This window comes from Leptonychotes weddellii, chromosome 5 (assembly GCF_054177405.1).
Source record: "Leptonychotes weddellii isolate Sample4059 chromosome 5, ASM5417740v2, whole genome shotgun sequence".
NCBI lineage: Eukaryota > Metazoa > Chordata > Mammalia > Carnivora > Phocidae > Leptonychotes > Leptonychotes weddellii.
The window spans coordinates 153,854,232-153,879,531 of record NC_138373.1 but is presented as its reverse complement, the minus strand read 5'-3'; the positions used below and the strand labels follow the sequence as shown (position 1 = coordinate 153,879,531).

Here is a 25,300-nt window from a genome sequence, read left to right as displayed (position 1 = left end):
GGGCATTTTAAACTGTTGTTCATGAAAAGCACATTTAAAACAAACCAGCTCGGGGCGCCTGGGTGGCTCAGTTGGTTAAGCGACTGCCTTCGGCTCAGGTCATGATCCTGGAGTCCCTGGATCGAGTCCCGCATCAGGCTCCCTGCTCGGCAGGGAGTCTGCTTCTCCCTCTCACCCTCCCCCCTCTCATGTGCTCTCTCTCACTCTCTCTCTCTCAAATAAATAAATAAAATCTTTAAAAAAAAAAAAAAAACCAGCTCACCTGTCACCTGGTTCCCCAGACAGCAAGTCCCCAGCACTCCCCTTACCCCAACTGTGCCACTTAGCACCGTGTATTGTGACTGTATTCTTGACTGAGCCACCATAATGCCTGACACATGGCTGCTCAGTGCAGTGCGGGGTGAACCTGTAGCCAGCAGGCTCTCTTAAGAGATGCGTAATGAGCAACAGATGTTTAGTGGTAGGACCTGGGCCTTTGGATACCACTTAAAGTACTTGTTTTAAAACATAAAATTAGGGCGCCTGGGTGGCTCAGTTGGTTAAAACATAAAATTAAGGGGTGCCTGAGTGGCTCAGTCGTTAAGCGCCTGCCTTCGGCTCAGGTCATGATCCCAGGGTCCTGGGATCGAGCCCCCCATCAGGCTCCCTGCTCCGTGGGAAGCCTGCTTCTCCCTCTCCCACTCCCTCTGCTTGTGTTCCCTCTTTCGCTGTGTCTCTCTCTGTCAAATAAATAAATAAAATCTTAAATAAATAAATAAATAAAACATAAAAGTGAAAATCAGTTATGAAAATACTGGTTAGAATTTTAACTTTGCATAAAAGAATTGAAGAGAGGAGTGAAAATGTGTTTTGGTAATGAGACTGAGTGACAGCTTTGTTCCATCCGCTACTTTATATCGTTTCTGGGAGAACATTAATGGGTGAGAGATGGATGGCCAGTCTGAATTGCTTGCCCCAGTAGCTCCTCATGAGGTGCGGTGTGCTGGGGGGACCATTGCCACGGGCTCTGCCCTGGTAGAGGGCGTCGTGCAAGGTTTTGTTGTGCATATGTCTCCGTGTGGGTGCCTCCTGAGACAAACACGTGACCTCCAGAGGGCAGTCACCTCGAGGTCCTGCCACTGGTGTTGCTTATCCCAGCCCGACCGTCTAAAGGACAGCCTCCACTTTGAGAAGGGAGAATGCTTTCTGAATGCGAACATCACCTAATGGCACTTAGAACTCAGGTTTGAGAGCTGTCTATCCACCTGCCAGTGTCCTCACTCTAAACCAAAATACACAGACACCAGTGTCCCCTCACTGGTTCCATGCTGTCTTCTGCCCCAAACAAAAACCTTGGAGCCATCCCAGACTCCTCTCTCCCCTTTCCCCTCCCCTGTTACTCCTGTCCAGGCACTCACTATATCCTGTTGTTTTTATTAACTAAATAATTCAAATCTCTCTCGTATCTTCATTGTCACCACCTCCCTCCCCCGTCCAGACCATCATCTTTTCTCCAGTAGCATCATGATTGGTCTTGCTACCCTTTGGTCTGTCCTGTGCTCTGAAATGATGTTTCTGAAACCCAAGTGTGGCCATGCCAGTGTGGGCTTCCAGCCCTAGTTACCGGCACCTTCCCCTTGTCCATTCGACCAGTATTAGTTGGTATCTGTTAGGTGCCAGCAACAAATCCATGCACATAGTTAAAATAAGACAGTGTGATAGACAGTGATTGGGTAGCTGCTTTGTTGTTGTTATTATCATTATTATTATTTTAGAGTGTGCAAGTGGAGGGGGAGGCGCAGAGGGAGACGGAGAGGAAGAATCTTAAGCAGGCTCCGCACCTAGTGCAGAGCCCGACACGGGGCTCAGAGTTGCGACCCTGAGATCATGACCTGAGCCGAAATCAAAAGGCGAACGCTTCACTGACTGAGCCACCCAGCCCCCTGGGGAGCTGCTTTAGATTGGGGGTCCTGGGAAACTTCCCTGGGGGCTGAGGTGGGAGTGGTATGACCAAAGCCAGCCTTTGAGATCAGAGGGCATTTTAGAGTGTACGGGGGCTGTCGGGGGCGGGAGGAACCAAGTCTGGTGGATGTGAGGAACAGAAGAAGCGGAGTGGCTACGGGGGGAGGGTAATGAGGTTGGAGAGGTGGGCAGGAGCGAGCTCCTATGGGCTGCGGGAGCGGGGTGGCAAAAGAGCAGTGAGATGAATGCGGCGCCATTTCTTGAAACTGGAAAGCCTGGAGGAGGAACAGGTTTGGTGGAGGAAGTCAGGTGTATTGTGTTCACATTAAGTCTGAGACGCCGCCTAGACATCCAAGTGAAGTGGGACCATTTCAGAATTAAGGAATTCTGCTCTTAGCTTCGCTGACATTAGCACTCGTGTCAAGTGCTGTGAGGGTTGCAGGCTGTGTAGGCACCAAGAAGCTGCACCTGACTTGAGTCAGGGAGGCTCATGGTATGCCCGGACCTGCCAGTAGGTCAGAGTGACTCGGGGAATTTCAAGAGTGAGTGGGAGAGAAGTAGGCACAAATCAAGATCCACACCTTCCTCCTTTCCCGGGCCCTTTCCTCATGCCCTCAGAAACCCATGGTCCACTAGGCACACACTCTTCATTCTCTTCTCTGAGCAGCCCCTTCACTCAGCTCTCCTCCCTCATCTCGTCTCACGCTCCTGCCCCTCACAGGTGGCCACAGGCAGTCATTAGTGTTTAGCACACTCACCGTGGGCCGGACACCATCCAAGAGAAGACTGTCTGCTCTGTGGTGACATGTCAGGCCAGGGTTGTATGCTAAGCATCCACAGTAGAGGTGGCAGAGCACTGTGCAAGGCAGCCATATGGTTGTGGGGAGGTATCTTTATAAACTGCTCTTGCTTCGCCTCCCAGCAGGGCAAGGCTTTACAGTGCTGCGGACACCCTTTCTTCATGAAAGCGAGTCACTTCCCGTGTATTATCTCTCCTCAAGGGCATTCCATTCTCCCAGACCCGCTGTATCCCACCCCCTCCTCTGGAAAAAAGTTCCATTTATAGTGAATATGCCAATAAGATTTTGTTGGTGAGTTTTAGGAGACTCTACATTCAGAATTAACTTCCGGATTAACTCTAGGGAACCCCAGGAAATCACACACACACACACACACCCCTACTTGGGCCCTCAAAGGCTCTGAGACCACCAGCAAACACCAGTTGTTGCCTTTAGCTCTTTGATTTGACTTGGGAATTCTGAAATGCCATAGTCATATATTTTCAAACAGTTTAAATAATTTTGCCAACACCATCCTGTGTGTGTCACCTTTGTATTCTTACTCCTGAAGGAGAACAACCCATGTGATGGAGCCACCTTTTATCGCATAACCACTGTGCACTGACCAGGCTGCCTAGAGCAAAAGGACCACAAGAAGAGCAAAAGGGGCTCTTGCATTTACCCAACAGAAGGTCTTTGAAAGGGGTCATGATTACCAACTCTTGTAGGTCTCATTTTATCCTTGAATTATTCATAAGAATTGGCTATTTGGAAAATTGTAATGGTAGACAAGTCATTGAGCCTCTCCTGGCCTAAATTTTTAACCCTTAAAATGGAGATAATAACTGGACTACCCTATCAGGTTGTTTTAAGGGATAAAATGAGATCAGTCTTAACAGTCAGTTGTCATTTAAAAATTGGAGGTGGAGGAGGTACTTGTTGAATTTAGTCAGGATCTCTAATCTTGGTCATGTCAGTTACAAGTTTCCATTTTCGTCCTCTCTCGAAGTTAAGATTAGCCTTTTTGCTGAGCATCTTCTACTCTGGGATTAAGCTTCTAAAATAGAAAATAAAGAAGAAAATGTCCATATCCATGAAGCTGGATTGAGCCAATAGTTCTTAAACTTTCTTGGGGATACGAAACACCTGGGATGCTGCACATTCAGTCTTTCTGGGTCGTGGCTATAGTCTGCATTGTTAACACATGCTTCGGGTGCCAGACTAAAATCGACTCCGAAAACTCGGAGTTTTTAGCTAGTCCACTAAAGCTAGGTTGAGAGCTAGTCAGTCAATTTTGGTAGCAGTTTCCACGCTAGGTTTGGACCAACTTTTTCCTACCAGTGTAAGGTTTCCGGGAAGAAAGGCATGAGGGTTCAGTGAGGTGTCTCACACATGATCACCATATGAAGTGACCCCATAAAGCCCCCAGAGAGGTTGTTGGGATCTGGCGGCCGGGTTTAGGGTGTGGGGACCCGCAGCCTGTGGAGAGTTGCATTGACGATAGTTTAAATATGCCAAGACCACCTCTTTCTTTCAGGTTCCTTTTTGGTGGAGCTCTGCCCCTGTATAAAAGTGCCTCCTCTGTCCCTTTTCAGGCTGGCCCTGCCCTTGAAGAACTTGCCACTTCAGGAGTGGGGCGGCTTTGCCCATAGGACTGTGACTTGTAACTACTTAGTCGTTCAGTTGAGAAGACGCCGGTGAGGACTGGCCAGGTGGAGGTCCGTCTGGGCAGGAAAGGATAAAGCAAACCAAGTGGGAAGAGAGGCAGGAAGAATAGGGAAGAAGGCCTCCAGAGCCAGGAGTTTGGAACTTCTGCAGAGATGGAAGTTCTGGCGTAGGCTGTGTGGATTTGAGATCCCGTTAAAGGGGGCCTGTTGGGGCAGCACATTTGTCATCTCTGCCACTGAAATCGCCAACAGTTACGTGTGAGCATCTTGTGAACGAGCGGCTCCCCGTAACTGGCTTTCTGGAAGCATAGACTCAACTCCTGGGATGAGCCATGGAGAGGAGGAGGATTATACGGGGAGTCGCTTTCCTGGCAGGCAATTTCTTTAAAAAGATGCCTTTCTAAACACAAAAGGTAATCATTTCTCCTTATAATCCAATCCAGTGTTTGAGCCAAGGGGAAAATAAAATTAAGCTAGTACGTAGTCTTATGCAACTTTAATTTCAGTGTTTCCAACTCTGTCCATAAGCATTTACCTCTGTACTTCAAGAAAAGGCTATTCTCTTTCTTCTCGCTGGGCTGCTGGGGTTCCTGCTCCTGCTGGGTGCGGCCTTTTCTCAGGTTCTCAGCTGCCCTTCAGAGCAGAGGTGCTAATTACTGCTTTAAAAAACCTCCCGGACCTAAGCCCCTCCTTTCTAACTTCTTAAAGGGCACAAATCTCATTTCTTTTCAAAAGATTTGTGTAAAAATTCCCCTGAACAAAATATATAATGTTTTATCAAAATCACGCTCTCTTCTCTGGCCATAAAAGAAACGCTCTGATTAGAATTATTTTAGTGGAGTATATGTACTTGTAGGTAAGATAAAATGGAAACTGTGTGTAGGATAAGATTGCAGAGTGGGGGAAACCAAGGTCTGGTTAGCCCAAAGAGGCATCCTTAGCAAAACCTGTGCGGTTTTTTGTTAAGTGGAATTAAGAAGAATATATATTAATATATATTTTGTGTAAGAGAAAAACAAACCAAACCTTCTTCCATAACACTTTAACATTCTAGAAAGGGGAAGGGATGGAGATTGGTTTTAACTTAAATTGTTGCAAGTTGGTTGCATTTTATTAGGGAAATTGCTTTGTTTTGCCTGTATGTATTTATTATTGCTGAACCTGAAGACTGTAAACCCAGGAGAATTAGGGAATTACAGAACATTTATAACACACAGCAGGTGGCCAGTGTCTGCACCCGCCACATCCATAGTTGAGGTTCATTCCATGTGTGATCATTATAAGCTGTCTCAGCTTTGTGGGCTCCCTGGCAGAAATAATCACTAGTACCTGTATTAGTGTTAGTACACGTTTAGAGAACATTATCATCAGTTAAGTGTTTCTATTTAAGACACATAGTTGAGGGTGGGAATAAATAGGGGGTAAGTACTGTGCCTGACCTGTTGAAAATGTTGCAGTAAAAAGATAAATGTTCAAAACAAGTGCGCATAAGTAGCAACATAGCTGTGTTGAAGTTTAATGGCTAGAGGTGGATTGTTTTAAAAGCCAGCTCTTCCTGGATGTCTGTGCTGCTGCCCACCTCCAGCTTCCCGCGGCCTTGCACATGAGCCCAGAAGACTCTGGTTGTTCAGGGGGCCACCCACTCCATGTGGGATCACTGCTGGGACTTTTTTCCTTCCGTCTTTATACAGGGTGTCTTAGGAATACCCTACATGTCATTTCAAAAATACTCTTTTCCTTCATTATCAAACACATTCAGGATTTTGTTTGATTTAGGAATCCCCCCACCCCAATCCGTTTTCTTAAAAGATTCTCCACCCCCTTCCGCTTTTCCCCAGGGGTGTTTTATCCCCGATTTACTGTTGACAAAATCGAGGCTTAAATGAATTATCGGGGCCGAGCTCATCTGGCTGGTGAGAGGCCGGGCCAGGGGTCAGTCTCCCGTCCTGTGCAGCCCCTGCTACAGTTCCCCCTCCATCTCCACATGAAGAACTACGAGGGTCTTTTCTCCACCCCAGCTTTCTCTCCATTTTTCTCATGTCACGTCTTTATTTCTTTTTAGACTTGCCAGTATTTGAGGCAGGAACCAAGATTCTCCACTGAATACAAGGAAGGCCAATTGAGGAGATGCCAGCTAACTGGAACAGGTCTTTAAGTGGAATGTTCTTGTTTTCTCCTCCACTTTAAAATAAGAAAATGATAAGGAGGAACGCTTGCTAGCAGAGATTTATTTTTATTTTATTATTTTTTTAAAGATTTATTTATTTGAGAGAGAGCACAAGCAGGGGGAGCGGCAGGCAGAGAGAGAAGCAGGCTCCCTGAGGAGCAGGGAGCCCGATGCGGGGCTCGATCCCAGGACCCTGGGATCATGACCTGAGCCGAAGCAGACACTCAACCAACTGAGCCACCCACGCGTCCCACAGAGATTTATTTTTAAAAGCAAATTTTAAGTTCTATCTTGGGGTCACTTTGATAAAGCCTAGTCTTTACCTAGTAGCTTCCAAGAATATTCCTAATAATGGAATCATCACTCTGAGGCAATAGAGATAATCAGTTTAATTCAGAACAGTGTAGACTAATGGGTTCCAGAAAGGGTTTCTAGCTTTACCTCCAGTTACCCCAGAAAGTGTCTTTTGAAATTAAACCCATTCCTGGTTATTCTAGTTGGGATTTTGCTCTAGGTCCAAAACATTCTATTCTGTAAATGGAACGTTTTAAAGAGTAAATAGCTTTTAGAGCTGGGGCTATGTGTGTCTTCTGCTCCTCAGAATCTTGCTGTGCCCTGATGCCCAAAGGGCCCCCCTTCCACTTTGCCCACCCAGTGAAGGCACCACTTACATCACCACATACCAGGCCTCGCCGAGACACGTCTCACAGACCCCGTGTCTGTAGCTCATCACCACGCCCTACCTGTTCTCTGTCTGAGGTGTCTCTAAGTGCATCCTCTTGCATGCATTTCCCACACCCTCCTACACAAACGTCCATGACATCCCTAAGCCGGCAGTGATGTTGTCGGCCCCACCTTCCTGCTCCTGCCCCTTCAGAATCCTGCTCCGCCACATGCGCCCTCTACACCCTGAGCGCTTGTTCTTACAAGGTGTTTTGCTCCCTCTGCTCTGGAAGGCTCCCCTGCCCGCTTTGCCTGAGTGGCTCCTGCACTTTCACAACTGCTCAAGCAGTACTCCCTCAAGAATGCCTTCCTGACCTTAAAGAGGTTGGCATACTATCTCTAACCCTAGAGTCTTACTTACATCATAACACATCACAGACTGTTCTGGACGTTCCCTGAGGGCAGACACTACCTGGACTTTGGATCCTCAGTTTGGGGCCCCTTTGCCTTGCCCATAGGCATGTAATAAAAATATGTTGAATGAGCAATAAAAAAGAATGATCTTTACATTTCTGAAGTTGATAGCATTTAAGAAAACCAAAATACCAAGCCAAGTCCCCTGAGGATCAAAGGCCCCTTGTTCGCAGGGTCTCTTCCAACCTTTAGAGAAACCAGTATGGTTATGTTCGAGGGAAGGTAAGGAGCAGAGAAAACAGCCCATAGAGACCAAGCAGATCCAGTTCTTAACTCATTTTCCTCCAACCCTTGTTTCCAGCTTCTGGACTTCGCGGTTTTGTGCTGTAGACTCAGAATGGACATACTAATGAGGCAAATTAAAAGTCCCAAGAACAGCTCATCAGGAATTCAAAGTCCTTTCTTCATATTCAGTAGAATAACTTGCATTGTGTGATCCTGTAAAGAAGCACCAGTCTAACTCTTCACCTGTTGGCCCATAGTTACCTTTCCATCTGATGGAGAGAAACAGATGTACCTTGTTTCCAGCACACTGACGTGTGAAAATCTGGATTTATCAAAGAGCAACAACAAAAAAAGTATATATGATAGTGTCTTCTAGAGAAAAGACACCCTTGCCCAGTTGCCTATGAGACCTAATTTTACTGAATGATAAAATGAACAAATCCGTTGTTTAGAAGCATGTGTACTCTAAATCTGTTCTTCATGTGCTCAAGGTTGTGGCTAAATCCTGGCCTCCTCTGTTTGGCAGATGAAGTGCAGAAAGACAGGGAAGGACATTGTTAATGAAGAGAAAAGAGTACTTGAATCGCAAGCCCTCTGGCCTAATTCAAAGCATCATGACGTTACTGTAAATCCATCTGCAGGTACAAAGGCAGTAGGAAGGGTATTCAGGGAACAGACTCTCCTCGTGGATCAGGGATGTAACTAGGAGACTGCCAGAACAGCTGCATGTTGACTTTGACCTTGGTCGTGCTGTCCTGCATTTTGCTCCACCTCCAGGGCCAGCCACCCCTCAACTCTGATTCGGCCACAGAGACACTTAGTATAGGTTTATAGTGTGGTTTGAAAAGCTTTCCCAAAGAAACTAATAATTTCAGGGTCAGCAGCAGAACCACTTTTTGATTGGGGATTTTATGGGATGGAAGTGGGGGTCTAAATGGATACTTTTAATTCTAGATTCTTTTTATATCTGAAAGATAATGATCAGATTAAGGAAGATTGTGCATGTGTGTTTTTTCTCCTGGTTTTGGTGGGAAGCAGATGATTGTCCCAGGGGACAGAGGTGAGCTCTTAGGCTCTAAGTGTTGGGAGGGTCAGTATCACCTGCTAGGCCTTAGCCCCTTGTGGCAGCAGGGGATCCAGAAGCAGCAGCAGAAATTATTCTAGATCATTCTAACAAGAGTGAGTGGGGATAGGCTGGGAGAACCGGGGCCAGGAGCACTGGCAGGCAACACGGTGCGGGCAGCCTGAGCCTGCTGTCCACAGAACAGGCAACAGGGGGAAGGAGCTGCCGACATAGCCGACCGGCCTGCAGGGCACTTGTTCTCATCCTGGTTGTGCCTTTTTTGGGGTAGTTTTCAATGCTTTTGAGCTCCTGCAAGTGTTTAATTAGTACTTGATTGTGTGTAGTTTTATTCCTCCTTGTTTATTTAGTACCTTCCAGTGCAAAAGTGCTTCACAAAACACTGAAAATAATTGCCATTTTTTAAAAATTTTTTTTTATTCTTATGTTAATCCCCATACATTACATCATTAGTTTTAGATGTAGTGTTCCGTGATTCACTGTTTGTGCATACCACCCAGTGCTCCATGCAGAATGTGCCCTCCTCAATACCCATCACCAGGCTAACCCATCCTCCCACCCCCCTCCCCTCTAGAACCCTCAGTTTGTTTTTCAGAGTCCATCGTCTCTCATGGTTCGTCTACCCCTCCGATTTCCCCCCCTTCATTCTTCCCCTCCTGCTACCTTCTTCTTTTTTTTCTTAACATATATTAATTGCCATTATTTATAGCCAAAAGCTGAACATAACACACCCTCGGAAGTTGCGATGAGACCATGTGACAGATGTTCAGGCCCACCTAGGGTCTGCTTGTTTCAGGCAGGATTCTAAGGGGAACAATTTCAAAAAATAATTGTTTAACTTAGTTCGTCTTAATTTAATAGACTGTACTTGGTTTATGTTGGGTCTAATTTTGACATCAATAACTGCCAAAAATATGATGCGTTGTAGATGAAGATACATTTTATATATTTTTATAAGTCCTAATAATTACATAACTCTAAGACATTGCAGTTATTTCATACAGCAGCTTTATGAGGAAGGCCAATCAAATATTGTTGTCCCCATTTTACAGGTGATAAAATTGATGTGCTGACTTATTTGGCTTTTATACAAGAGCTGACACCCTCAGGTTCTTTTTTCACTGGCCCTTGCATTGCTCCAGAGCTGGATAATATTGAAATTAAGCCATCCACATTTTTTCTGAAAAGCCAGTTCCAACCTGAAACTTTGTTTTCAGGTACACACAGTCTTTAGCCAGTGAGTGCTGCTAACATGACTGACTGGCATTTAAACTGGTATCATAATTTATTAAGAGGTGTATTTAATGGATTCAGTTTCTGAAATTGAGGAGTTTGCTAGAAAAGCTACAGGACACAAATGTACCTTTCAAACCCATTCACTACACCTCCTGTAGTGCCAGAGAACTAGGCATCTTTCTGGCCCTCCAGGGTTGGCTTTGAAACCTTGGTGCTCTGGGCTGTGGTGTGGGTTCCAGAGGCTGTTGCCAAGCCCATCCCTGGAATCTGAGAATGGCAAGCAGCAGCAAAATGCTCTGGCTGGTCACACGAGCTTTCGTGAGGGAACATAAGGAGATTATCTAGCTCTGAAGAAGCAAGGACCCAAAACATACAGGGTTTTATATGGATTGCTTTGGCCGACACCTTGAAGTGCTCTTGAAAGAAAATTGATAGGATGCAGAGTTGCATCAAAGAAAGATGCTTCGAGAGCCTTAAAGGGTAGTTCTTTGTACGTCAACCATGTCACTGCCACATAGCTAGAGTAGATTGGTGGCAGAGGCTTCTGTCCTAGATACAGGAGGCATAGTTAAAAGGGGGAAAAAAGCTCTTGCTGGTGGCCAAAAATCAGCACATACCTTGTTCCACATTCTCCAGGTTCTACCAGCATCAGCCGTGTAATTCCTGTTGAAGAGTGGCCTTGTTAGTCTTCTCAAGCGCTTGATTTGTCAGACATTGTGTTCACTCCATCAGCCCACGTTTACAGTTCCTACGGTGTGCTGGGCTCTGGGGACACAAGAGCAAGTCTCACAGTTTAGGGGAGGTGGACAAACATGAATAAGTAACTAACATGAGCATAAGCAGAAGCGTGTGCGTGCTAGATAAAAGCCATCTCAGACACAGTAGAGGCAGCGCGTGTGATCGTCAAGCCTCGAACAGAACTGATCATCATCAACACTAATAATACTCTGACCCAAATGCTTTGGCGCTCTGAGGCTGCTTCAAGATGCTCCTTAAACAGAGCGATTATTCAGGTCGCTGATACATCTCATAGGAAAGAGCCTTTCTGTGAATGAAGAGGCATGCAAAATTCTCCCTCGGAGCTTCCGTCAGATGTGGATTAAACTGCTCTTAGGTGATTTAGCTCTCGCAATTTGCCACCTCCAGTCAGCGAGCCCTGCCTCTGGGACAGTGACAAGGGCTGGTGAAAGGATCAGGGTGGGTGGGCAGCCACTTTCTGTTGTTTAAACATGTCTAAAAACTAAGAATACATTTTATAATCAATTTCCCAAGATTACACTATCAGAAATGTCAGATTTCTTTTTTTTTTTTTTTAAGGTTTTATTTATTTGTCAGAGAGAGAGCAAGCACAAATGGGGAGCGGCAAGCAGAGGGAGAAGCAGGCTCCCTGCTGAGCAAGGAGCCCGAAGCAGGACTCGATCCCAGAACCCTGGGATCATGACCTGAGCCGAAGGCAGACACTTAACCGACTGAGCCACCCAGGCGTCCCAAATGTCAGATTTCTTAAAAATAATCTATATTCCCTTCAATAATAAATGAAAATTTCACTGTTTAGAAGATCGGGCTATTGCTTGTTTGAAAAACAGGCCTTGATTTAGAAACCATGATTGAAGCCCCACTCTGTCTCATTTGTGTGGGGAGCAGTATTATGTGGACTTAACCTCAACTAACAGCAGTGTGGTCAAAAACAAAGGACATGTAGCTGTGCAGTGACTTTATTATATTATTAGCATTATAGGAGAATGATAGTGTAGTTTCTTCAGGTAAAAAGTAAACAGAAATCCAATTGGAAATGGTATTAGCCTGGGTACTGATTTGGGGGTTAGAAGGGGAAAATAGAAACAGAATAGAGATAAGTTTTTATATTCTGTCTTTGGCACCTGCCATGTAGGAAGTACTTTTCAAATATTGGATAGTTGAGTGAATGACGGGGACTAGCAGGCCATGTGGTCCGGTACAAAGGTCAAGCTTGGGGTGCGTCGAAGTGCTGGTACTTCCAGTTACGAGCTCTCCAGCAGGCCACGTTGCTTCTGTCTGTTTCCTGAACTTTCACAAGGGCACTGATGACAGACCCAGTGTCCCTTCTAGTTCCACTGTGACTGATGATGCCAGGACTTGCCTAATAAAGTGAGTAAAATTGTGGGTGTTTCCAGGAGGGAGAAATTTGTTACATTGAAGAATGTAAAAGGAAAATGTGAGATTTTCACAGGAAATCCACCCCCCCCCCTTACTAGTCTCCCATCACTGCTGTAACACATACTATGAACTGGGTGGCTTAAAGCACAAACTTGTTACCTTACAGTTCTGTCGGTCTCAGGTCCACACAGGTCTCACTCGGCTCAGGCTGAGGTGTCAGCAGGGCTGAGTTCCTTTCTGGAGGTTCCAAGGAAGAATTTGTTTTCTTGTCTCATCCAGCTTCTAAAGGCCGTCCCCATTTTTGGCTCGTGGCCCCTTCTTCCATCTTCAAAACCAGCAGTGTTGCATCTCTCTGACCCAGCCCCCATCACCACATCTCCCTAAAAGCCCTCAACTCTCACTATTCCTGGGAGGGCCCATGTGACTAGATGGGAGCCACCTGGATAATCCATGTACTCTCTCCATCCTAGGGTCCTTGACTTAGTCATATCTGCAGAGTCCCTTTACCATGTAAGGTGGCAGGTCTTGGGGATGAGGTTGGACATCTTTGACATTTTGAGGGGCAGTTCTGCCTACCATTCCCTGTAATCTACATTGGTTAGTTGGGGACAGAAGTATAGGGAAGAAAGCAGTAAATCGCTCCCAGGACACCCGAAATCCTTGCTCAGCCAGTTGTTGTGTGTCTCTGGGTCTTTGTTTTCCTCACCTAAAAAGTTGGGGAGTTGAGATTGAACCAATGGTTCTCAAATTGTGTCATGCATCAGAATTGCCTGGACACTTGTTACAGCACAGATTGAGATTGGCCTTGAGAATTTGCATTTCTTTCTTTTTTTATTGTGGTAAAATACACTTAACATGAAATTTACCACCTTAACCATTTTTTTAAGTACAAAGTTCAGTAATAGTAGATACATTCACATTGTTGTGTAAGTATCAACCACCATCCTTCTCCAGAACTCTTCATCTTGCAAAACTGAAACTATATACCCATGAGACACTCCCCGCTTTCTCCTCCACCCCAGATCAGGGCAACTACCCTTATGCTTTCTGTGTTTTAACTGTTCGAAGTACCTCACATAAGTGGACTAATCAGTATTTGTCTTTTTCGGACTGGCTTCATTCACGTAGCATAATGGCCTCCACAAGGTTCCCCCCTCGTAGCCGCTGGCCGACTTTGCTTCTTTTTAAGGTTGAATGGTATTCCATTGTATGTATGTGCCACATTTTGCTTATCTATTCATCTGTCAACGTACACTTGAGTTGCTTCCACATTTTAGCTTTTGTAACTAATGCTGCTGTAAACACAGGTGTGCAAATGAGACCCTGCTTTCATTTCTGGGAATATATAATGTTTTGAGGAACTGCCATCCTGTTTTCCTCAGTGGCTCTACATTTTACATTCACACCAACGGTGCCCAAGGATTCCAGTTCCTCCACATCCTTATCATACTTGTTGTTTTAGGGGTTTTTTTGTAGCAGCTATTCTATTGGGTATGAGGTGGTATCTCATTGTAGTTTTGATTTGCATTTCCCTAGTGATGAGTGATGTTGAGCATCCCTTCAGGTGCTCATTGGCCATTTGTATGTATGTCTTCAGGAGAAATGTCTATTCAGGGCCTGAAACAGGTTGTTTTGTTGTTGAATTTTATTTATTTACTTATTCTGTATAAGATTTGCAAATATTTTCTCCCATTCTGTAAATCACCTTTTCACTCTGTCCATGGTGTCTTTTGGTGCACAAAATATTTTAATTTTCATGAAGTCCAGTTTGTCTCTTTTTTCTTTTGTTTCAAGTGGGCCTTGGGTGTCATAACCCAAAAATCACTGCCAAACCCAGTGTCATGAAGCCTGCTTGCTCGCTTGCTTGCTTTCTTTCTCTTTCTTTCTTTCTTCTTTTTCTTCCTTCCTTCCTTCCTCCCTCCCTCCCTTTCTTTCTTTCTTTCCTCTCTCTCTCTCTCTCTTCCTTCCTTCCTTCCTTTCTTTTTTTAATTAACATATAATGTATTATTTGTTTCAGGGGTACAGGTCTGTGATTCATCAGTCTTAACGCAATTCACAGTGCTCACCATAGCACATACCCTCCCCAAAGTCTATCACCCAGTCACCCCATCCCTCCCACCCCCCTCGACTCCAGCAACCTTCGGTTTGTTTCCTGAGATTAAGAGTGTCTTATGGTTTGTCTCCCTCTCTGGTTTCATCTTGTTTCATTTTTCCCTCCCTTCCCCTATGATCCTCTGTCTTGTTTCTCAAATTCCTCATATCAGTGAGATCATATGATAATTGTCTTTCTCTGATTGACTTATTTCACTTAGCATAATACCTTCTAGTTCCATCCATGTCGTTGCAAATGTCAAGATTTTGGGGTTTTTTGATGGCTGCATAATATTCCATTGTGTATATGAACCACATCTTTATCCATTCATCTGTTGATGGACATCTAGGCTCTTTCCATAGTATTGGCTATTGTGGACATTAATGCTATAAACATTGGGGTGCATGTGCCCCTTCGGATCACTACATTTGTATCTTTGGGGTAAATACCCAATAGTGCAATTGCCTGGTTGTAGGGTAGCTCTATTTTCAACTTTTTGAGGAACCTCCATACTGTTTTCCAGAGTGAAGAGTTTGATTGTTTTGGTCTTATGTTTAGGTTCTTGATCCATTTAAGTTAATTTTTGTAAATGGTGTTAGGAAGGGCTCAACTTCATTCTTTTGCATGTTGATATTTAATTTTCCTGACACCATTTGTTGAAGAGACTGTCCTTTCCCCCACTGAAGAATAGTCTTGGCACCCTTGTCAAAAATCATTTGACTATAGATGTAAGAGTACTTCTGGGCTCTCTGTTCTGTTCTCTTGGTCTGTATCCCTGTTTTTATGCCAGGACCACACTGTCAATTACTATAGGTTTGTAGTAAGTTTTGAAATCGGGAAATATGAATCTTCCAGTTTTCTTCTTTTCCAAGATTATTTTGGCTCTTTGTGGTCCCTTAAGATTCCAAATGAATATCAGGATTGGTGTTTCTATTTCTGTAAAAAAAAAAAGTTATTGGGGTTTTGATAGTGACTGCATTGAATATGTACATCACTTTGCATAGTATTCGTACCTTAATATTAAGTCTTCTAATCCATGAAAATGGGATGGGTTTCCATGTTTCCATTTATTCGTGTCATCTTTAATTTCTTTCAGCAGTGTTTTGTAGTTTGTAGTATTTGTAGTTGTAAAGATTGCACAAGTCTTTCACTTCCTTAGTTAATTCCTAAATATTTTATTCTATTTGATGCTATTGAAAATCAAAAGTATTTGTGTAATTTCCTTTTCAGATTGTTTATTGTTTGTATATAGAAGTGCAACTGGTATTTTGTGTAGTGATTTTGTATCTTGCTATTTAGCTGAATTCATTTATTAGTTCTAACAGGTTTTTGGTGGACTCTTGAGGGTTTTCTACGTATAAGATCGTATCATCTACAAACAGATAATTTTACTTCTTCCTTTTCAGTTTGGACTTACTTCTTTTTTCTTTCCTAATTGTTCTGGTTAGAACTTCCTCTAATATATTGAATAGAAGTGGTGAAAGCCAGCATCCTTACCTTGTTCCTCATCTTAGAGGAGAGGAAGTGCTTTCATCTTTCACCATTAGGTATGATAATCCCTGTGGGTTTTTCATATATGTCTTTTGTTATGTTATGTTGAGGTAGTTTCTTTCTTTTCCTAGTTTGTTGAATGTTTTTATCATAAAAAGAGTGTTGAATTTTGTTGGATCCTTTTTCTGCCTCAATTGAGATGACCATCTGGTTATTTCCTTCATACTGTTGAGGTAATGTATTACACTGAGCATTTTTCTTGTGTTGAACCGTCCTTGCATTCCAGAAATAAATCCCACTTGGTCATGGCATGCAATCCTTTTAATGTGCTGCTGAATTCTGTTGGCTAGTATTTATGTTAAGGATTCTTCTATCAGTATTCATAAAGAATATTGGTAGTTTTTTTTTTTTTCTTGTAGTGTCTTTGTCTGACTTTGGTATCAAGTAATGTTGGCCTCAGAATAATTTTGGAAAATGTTCCCTCCTCTAATTTGGGGGGAAGTTTCACAAGGATTGGTATTAGTTCAAATAGTTCAGTCAGTGTTCAAATAGTTCAGATGTTTGGTAGAATTCACCAGTGAAGCCATCAGGTCCAGGGCTTTTCTTTTGAGGGGAGATTTTTTACTACTGATTCAATTTCCTTAGTAGTTATAGGTGTATTCAGATATTTTATTTCTTCATGATTTAATCTTGGTAGGTTTTGTGTTTCTGCAATGGGTCCATGTCACCTAGATTATCCAGCTTGTTGGTGTATGGTTGCTCATAGTACTCTCTTATCCCTTTTATTTCTTTTATTTTTAAAAAGATTTTATTTGAGAGGCAGCTGGTTGGCTGTCTACCTTTGGCTCAGGTCATGATCACCGAGTCCTGGAATGGAGCCCCACATGGGGCTCCCTGCTCAGCAGAGGGTCTGCTTCTCCCTCTACCTCTGCTTCTCCCCCTGCTCATGCTCTTTCTCTCTAGCTCTCTTTCTCAAGTAAATAAATAAAATCTTTTAAAAAAATTATTTTTAATTTATTTAGAGGGAGAGAGAAAGAGAGTGAGTGCACAAGCAGGGGGAGGGGCAGAGGGAGACAGAGAAGCAGACTCTCCCATGAGCAGGGAGCCTGAGGCAGGGCTCAATCTCAGGACCCTAGGATCATGACTTGAGCCAAAAGCAGAAGCTTAACCAACTGAGCCACCCAGGCACCCTTAATCCTTTTTATTTCTGTAGAATCAATAGTAATGCCCCATTTTCATTTCTGATTCTAGTAATTTGAGTCTTCTGTCTTTCCTTTTTTCTTCTTTCCATCCATCTAAAAGTTTGTTGATTTTGTTGAACTTTGCAAAGAACCAACTTTTGGGTTCACTGATTTTTTTCTCTACTCCTTGCCTATTCTCGGTTTCACTTATCTCCACTTGAATCCTTTTTATTTCCTTCCTTCCACTAGCTTTGGGTTTAGTTTGTTCTTCTTTCTGTAGTTCCTTAAGTTGTAAAGTTAGGTTGTTGCTTTGAGATCCTTCTTATTTTTAATGTAAGTGTTTATAGCTATAAATTTTCCCTTTAGCACAACTTTTATTGCATCCCAAAAGTTTTGGTATATTGTGGTTTTCTTTTCATCCATCTCTAAATATTTTTTATTTCCCTTGTGATTTCTTCTTTGATCCATTTTTTGTTTCAAAGTATGTTGTTTAGGGATGCCTACATGGCACAGTTGGTTAAGCATGAGACTCTTGGTTTCAGCTCAGGTCATGATCTCAGGGTCATGAGATTGAGCCCCATATCAGGCTCCCTGCTCAGCACAGAGTCTGCTTGAATCTCTGTCTCCCTTTCCCCCTGCATGCACATGCATGCATATGCAGGCGCCCTCTCTCTCTAAAATGAATAAATTAAAAAAAAAAAAAAGGATGTTGTTTAGATGCACCTGGGTGGCTCAGTCGATTGGTGGGGAGTCTCCTTGGGATTCTCTCTCTCCCTCTGTCCCTCTCCCCCACTCGCTCACACTCTCTCTCAAATAAATAAATCTTTTTTTTTTTAAGTCTGTTGTTTAATTTCCACAGTTTTGTGAATTTTCTACTTTTCCTTTGGTTACTCATTTCTAACTTTATCTCATTGTTGTCAAAGAAGATACTTTGTATGATATCTTCTTAAATCTATTGAGACTTAATTTGTGGCCGAACATGTAGTCTGTCCTGGAAGATGTCCATGTACACTTGAAAAAATATGTACTCTGTTGTTGGGTGGTATGTTCTGTATATGTCTGTTAGACGGGTTGCTTTGTAGTATAAAATCCTCTATTTCCTTCCTTCTGTTTTTTTTTATCCATAAAGTCTATTTTTTCTGGTATTAGGATAGCCACTCCTCTCTTCTGGTTACTATTTGCATGGAATATCTCTTTCTGTCCTTTCATTTTGTCTATTTGTGTTTAATGTAAATCTCTTGTACATAACATATAGCTGAATCATAAGTTTGTATCCATTCTGCCAGTCACCGTTTTTTGATTGGAGAGTTTAATCCATTTACATTTAAAGTAATTATGATAATGGGCACCTTCTGTCATTTCGCTATTTTGTTTCTAGATGTCTTTTAAAGTTTTCTATCCCTCATTTCCTGCATTACTGTCTTTTTCTGTGTTCAGTTAACTTTTTATAGGGAAAAGTTTAAATTCCTTTCTCATTTCTTTTTCTATATATTTAATAGTGATTTTCTTTATGGTCACCATGGGGCTGTAACATCTTAACATTATAACACCTTAATTTGAATTTATACCAACTTAATTTCAGTAACATACAAAAACTCTGCTCCTTTGCAGCTCCAACCTTTCAGGTGTTGATGTCACAAAATTACATCTTCATACATTGGGTACCCCAAAACCTAAGCTAATAACGTTTTAAATGTAGTGTTCTCTTAAATTATGTAGAAAACAAGATTTGTAGTCACAAACCAAAGTTATAGTAATACTAGCTTTTACACTAATAATTGTTTTTTTTAATTTAAGGTATTAGTCTTAAATCATGTAGAAAACAAAAAATGCATTTATGGGGGCGCCTGGGTGGCTCAGTTGGTTAAGCGACGGCCTTCGGCTCAGGTCATGATCCTGGAGTCCCGGGATCGAGTCCCACATCGGGCTCCCTGCTCGGCAAGGAGGCTGCTTCTCCCTCTGACCCTCCTCCCTCTCCTGCTCTCTGTCTCTCATTCTCTCTCTCACAAATAAAAAAAATTTAAAAAAAAAATGCATTTATGAGCCATTGCTACAACAGCACTGGCTTTTCTAACTGCCCATGTGTTTACCTTTATTAAGATTTTTATTTCTCTGTACAGCTTCACCTGCAGACTCCCTTGAGCATATTTGCAGAGGAAGTCTAGTGGTCATGAACTCCCTCAGCTTTTGTTTGTTTGGCAATGTCTTAATTTCTCCTTCATTCTTAAAGCACAGCTTTGTTGGGTATAGGATTCTTGGTTCATAGTTTTTTCTTTTAGCCCTTTGAATATGTCAACCCACTGTTTGCTGTCCCCAAAGTTTCTGATGAGAAACCTGCAAATAATCTTTTTTTTTTAAGATTTTATTTATTTGTTAGCAAGAGAGAGCACAAGCAGGGGGAGCAGCAGACAGAGGGACAAGCAGGCTCCCCGCTGAGCAGGGAGCCCGATGTGGGACTCGATCCCAGAACCCTGGGCTCATGAGCTGAGCCGAAGGCAGACACTTAACCGACTGAGCCACCCAGGCGCCCAAACCTGCAAATAATCTTATAGAGAGGACTGCTTGTGACAATTCACTTCTCCCAACATTCTCTCTTTGGCTTTTGAAAATTTGGGTATAATGTGTCTCACTGCAAATCTCTGAATTCATCATTCTTGGAGTTCATTGAGCTTCTTGGATGTTTATATTCTTGTCTTTCATCAAAGTTAGGAAGTTTTCAGCCATTCCAAAATTGTCTCTGCCCCTTCCTCTCTCTTCTCCTTCTGTGATTCCCCCAGTGCATATGTTGGTCTACTTAATGGTTTCACTTAGGCTCTGTTCACTTTTCTTTGGCTTTTTTTTTTTTCCCCCTATTCCTCAGACTCAATAATTTCCATTGCCCTGTCTTCATTGATTCTTTCTCCAGCTTGATCCAGTCTGTCTTTGAATCCCTTTAATGAATTTTTAAATTTCAGTTATTTAAGAATTTCTTTTGGTATCTTTATGTTTTCTTTTCTTCTTTAATGGTATTTTTATTTGTTCACACATTGTGTTCTTGACTATCTGCATCTCTCTTTAATTCTTTGAGCATTTTTAAGACAGTTCTTTTAAAGTTTTTGTCTAGTGTACCTGCCGTTAGGTCTTTTTCAGGGAAGGTTTCTGCTGATTTCTTTATTTCCTTTGAATAGGCCATGCTTTCCTGTCTCTGCATATGCCTTGTGAGTCTTTGTTAAACACTAGAAATTTGAATTTAATAATGTGATAACTCTTGGGGCGCCTGGATGGCTCAGTTAAGTGTCTGACTTTTGGTTTTGGCTCAGGTCATGAGCTCAGGCTCCTGTGATCAAGTACTCTGTCAGGCTCAGTGTGAAGTCTGTTTGAGATTCTCTCCCTCGCCCTGCTCGTGCGTGCGTGCTCTCTCTTTCTCTCTCATGTAAATGAATGAATGAATGAATGAATAATATGATAACTCTGAAAATTAGATTCTCCCCCTTCCCCAAGCATTGCTTTTTGGGGGGTTGTTAATTGTTTTGGGTTTTGTGTTGTTGTGTTTTTTGTTTTTGTTTTTACTCTTGTATGCTGTCTCTGTGCCTAGGATCAGCTTGAGGTGTCAACTTAAAGTCTTCTCAGGTCTTTTCTGAGTCTTTCCCCACGATGGGGACATGGGTCACTTTCTTATTGTACCCATATACGTAGTTGTTTTTTTAACATCCTACTCTTTAATGTCTAGCTCTCAAAAGAGAAAAAAGCAAAAAATGATGGGGAGAGGGTGCCAGCCTTTTAAATTCCCCGGAAGTCATTTCAAAGCTTGAGGGGGAGGGGCTTGCAGCAGTGGGGGCAGGTACAACAACAGTGGCTGTCCACTGGGTTTGCACCTCTGTGATCAGAAGCAATAATCAGCAATCAGAACAGAGATCCCTCCCGATACCTGGAGGACAGGGTTCTCTTTGCCCACCCTGGCTCCCACAAGCCGTGTGCAGGCTGCTCCAGGAGCGCGTGCACAGCTGCCTGTCACTTGGCTGGGAGTGGGAGATGGGTAGCTGCTGCTATGCTCCTAGGAGCTGAAATTGACCAAAATTAGCTGCCATTTACCACCCAAGTCTTCCCCTGGAAGTTGCACACCTACAACAGGTTCCAGAGTTCCAGAATAGTTGTATCAGACAGATTATGCCAATGCAGTTGTTGTCCAGGAGGGAGACAGATTCCTGGTACTGCCTACTCCCCCATCTTCCCAGAATCCCAAAATTTCCATTTCTAATGAGTTCCAAGGTGATGCTGGTGTTGCTGGTCCAAGGATTACACTGTGAGAACCACTGAACTGAATTCTTTAATGTCCTTTCTCTAAGACCCGAGTATACCATACAGGGTCTTTCTCCTCTGGATGCAGTGTAATAAATTAATTGTGCTTTTTAACTGAAAGAAGCAAGCATTATTTTATTGTGATGTAATTTCTTGGTGAGGGGTGAGTTTGCTTTCTTTATGCAAAAGATGGGACCTTTGGCCTGTGGGCTGGTTCAGGGCAGGGAGCATTAAGAAGCCCTGCAGGGGACAAAGACATGTGTTGAGGTAGGAAGGAAATGGACCTTGTTCAGATCTGAGCTTGGTTGTTTCTCTTTCCTGTCTGTGAACTTAGGTGATGACAAGGCCCTGCTCTGCAGGTTGTTTTTCATAGGTGGTCTGTGTCACATTTACCGAGCGCTTTTGATCCAGACACTGTCTTAAGCCTGGATTCACACGTTTAACCCTCACAACATCTCTGTGAGGTAGATAGTACTGTTAGTTAGGTTCATGTTTGCAGGTTAAGGAAACAAAGGTTAGGAATTGGCCAAGAACACATATAGGACACAGTGGGAGCATTTACCAGGGAGTTATTTAGGTTCCAGAGCCTACACACTTGACCTTATATTGCAGTGCCTCAAATATTAGGTCCCTTTGTATATCAGTTATGACTGTGAGTTACAAAATTAAAAAGTGATTTTTTTTTTTTTTAAGTGTCCTCTCCCTTAACAGTCTGGAGATGGGGTGGTCCAGGACCTGGTTAATATAGTCCTCAGCAGTGTCACAGAGGGTCCAGGTTCCCTCTGTCCTGTCACTCTGCTGTCCTCAACAGCTTGGGCTTTGTCTTCAGAGCTCATGGTGATAAGAGGATTGCAACAGATCTCACCATCCCACCCTAACCGGCTGAGTGAGCAAGCCCGTTCCTGCCTCTTGTCCCTTTTGAAGAGGGGTGACACTTTCCCAGAAGTTCCTTAACCTGTGGACTTTCCTGCCGGGAATGCTTGCTACACCCCTTCGTAAATGGCCACCACTGATAGGTAGGCCCCCCACCCCGGGGGTGGGGAGGGCTTGGAGCACAAGCCCTGTGGGGGGCCTACCGGGCTTCTTTGTAAGAAGGGCCTCCAGCAGGAACTGGAGGGTAGGCTACTGACAGATCAGCCATAGGCGTTCCCTCCAGTTAGCATCTAGACCTTGGTTCTGAACGGGCTCTGCTGCAGTGACAAGGTAGGTACGGCCTAGGGCTCCTCAGAATGCTGCCAGCGGTCCTTGGTTTACTCCAGGCCACGTAATCTTTTGTTTCTGGGCAAGGTAAACGTTTGCTGAGCCTCAGCACCCAGAAGGATGTTGGTCTTCTGAGAGGAAGGCAGAGCTCTCGAAGGACCTGGCTTACAGCCCCATTCCTGCCCCCTTGTCTTTGGCGGCTGCAGGGGTGGTCAGTTCAGATCAGCTCTGACTGCAGCAAGTACTTCCCCTTCTGGTGCCTGAGGCACCTCACCTATGGAGTGGGAAGGTGACGGGACTGAATGAGTGGGCATATGTCTGGGGCAGACACCTGTTGCACGGTGAAGCCCCGAGGCAGTGCTGTGGCTGGTACTGGTGTGGTTTTAGCCTCAGCACTAGGGAAACTGGATCGATCCAGCTCCCTGTCATCCTGTGCGCCCTGCCTCTGTGTGTTGGGGTGTCCTTCCATTCCGTGGCACCATCCAGGTGAGCTTCACTCCCACTGGCATTCCTGACTGCAGATCTGTAACCACTGACTCCTGAGAGGCTGCCACCTGGGGTCTGCCTTTGCAGGAGAAAAGGGGGAGAAGGGCACCCTTTAGTCACTTTGTCCCCAGGAGAGTGCCACCCTGTCCCACGTGGGGAGGCATTCTCCACAAGTGTAACTGCTGAGGGTGCACTTTCATGTTATTTTTCCTAGAATCAGGAACCAGTAAGTGTCTGTATCATTCAGGTAGCCTCATCTGGGTGTGCCTTGGCCACCAGAAGAATCAGCATCTTTCCTCAGTAGGGCCAGTTTGGTTGAATTTTACAAATAATGATTATTGTTGCTAGGTCACATTTCATATGCCGACAGGATTGAGTGATCACAGGGATGATAGAGATGTGCCCCACTTTAAGAAAACCTGCCCATATAAGGAGGAGCATCTCAATTACAGAATAATGTCTCACTTAGCCAGAAATTTGTGGCAGGTTTCCTAGTGCATTTAAAATAGGATTTGTGTATAAAAATACCATTTGCACACAGGAACCCATCTTTTTTGAAAAGAGAAATATACTTGTATTGGGCATTTGGGATAAGTAGAATAAAAATAAAATCTTACAAATACAAGAACTAGAAACCAAATTCCACTTTTAATTCTAAAAGGTTTATATATAACTCTACTATCCTACCCTCTCTTCCTACCCCAGGCTTCCACAGCAGAAATAAACAGGCAAGATTTGACATTTTAAGATGCAGGAGGAATGAGGAAAGGACGGGCAAGCATGTGTGTGGGCGGGTGGACAACAGGAGCACCAGGGACAAGTCTGGGTGCCCCACCCCACCCCACTGCCTTGTTCTGTTTGATCTGTTTGTGGACGTTTATGAGGCCTGGCCTAACACGTCACTGCTGTATCCTTTCCACGGTGCAGTCGGTGAGTGGCGGTTAGCAACTGACCGGCCCAGCCTCCCACCACCGACCTGTAACCACAGAGATGAGCTGAGGTATGACAGATGGGGCTTAGGGAAGGCCTGGATGAGCGGGGTGAATCTGGGATGCTGACATGCTCAACTTCTTTCTTTTCAGAAATGTTCCCACTGCCAGGAGGCAGGTGCCACCTTGGGCTGTTACAACAAAGGCTGCTCCTTCCGATATCACTACCCGTGTGCCATTGACGCAGGTAAGATGGGACCACAGCCCTTGTCCAGAGCATCTGAAGGCTTTGACGGACACTTTGATTCTCTGCCTTCTTTCCTTTCTTTGTTGTTCTTTTTGTCTCTTCTGACCCTGTTCTGTTTGTAAATTCTAAAAGAATGCAGAAAGGATAATAAAAAGGAGTGCAACAGGGTCATAATAACAGTTTTATTCATATAATTCACCCATGATTCACTATTTAAGTGTACAATTCAGGGGTTTTTAGTATACTCACAGAGTTGTGCAACCATCATCACAGTCAATTTTAGGACATTTTCATCACCTCGTAAATTCCTGCCCCTTGGTGGTCACTCCCCTCCACCCACCCTAGCCCCTGGCAACCACTGATCTACTTTCTATCTTGATGGATTTGCCTATTCTGGACATTTTATATAAGTGGAATCATACAATATGTGCTCTTTATGACTGACGTCTATCACTTAGCGTAGTGTTTTTCAGGTTTATCCATGTTAAAGCATGTATCAGTACTTCATTTTTATTGCCAAACCATATCTTTAGGATATGCCATATTTTGTCGTTCATCAGTTGATGCGCATTTAGATTGTTTTCCACTTTTTGATTATTATGAATAATGCTGCAGTGAACACTCACAAGTCTTTATGTAGATTTAATGTTTTCACTTCTCTTGGATTTAAACCTAGGAGTAGAATTACTGGATTGTATGGTAACTCTACATTTAACCTTTGGAAGGACGGTCAGACTTCTCCAAAGTGGCTCAATCCTTTTACACCCTTCCAGCACTATATGAGGGCTTCAGTTTCTCCATACCCTCACTGACCCTTGTTGTTATCTGCCTGTTGTATTCTAGCCATCCCAGTGGGTAGGAAGCGGCATCTCTTTGTGATTTTGAGCATTTCCCTGATGGCTAATGATGTCTAACATCTTCATGAAGTTCAGTTTGTCCATTTTTTCTTTTGTTCGTTTGCTTTTTGTGGCTTGTTCCTTTTTCGTCTAAGAAACTGTTGCCTAATCCAGAATCACAAAGATTTATG

The 25,300-nt window shown here is 43.6% G+C and overlaps 1 protein-coding gene across 2 annotated transcripts in view; it reads left to right on the top strand.

Moving 5' to 3' along the window:
* Window positions 1–25,300, top strand: part of TCF20 (transcription factor 20) — a 103,821-nt gene that overhangs the window by 64,729 nt on the left and 13,792 nt on the right. For both annotated transcript variants that reach the window (XM_081822555.1, XM_006749452.2), the window contains one exon: window positions 24,180–24,273. In XM_081822555.1, coding sequence (XP_081678681.1) covers window positions 24,180–24,273 — 94 coding nt within the window. The remainder of the gene's footprint in view (window positions 1–24,179; window positions 24,274–25,300) is intronic.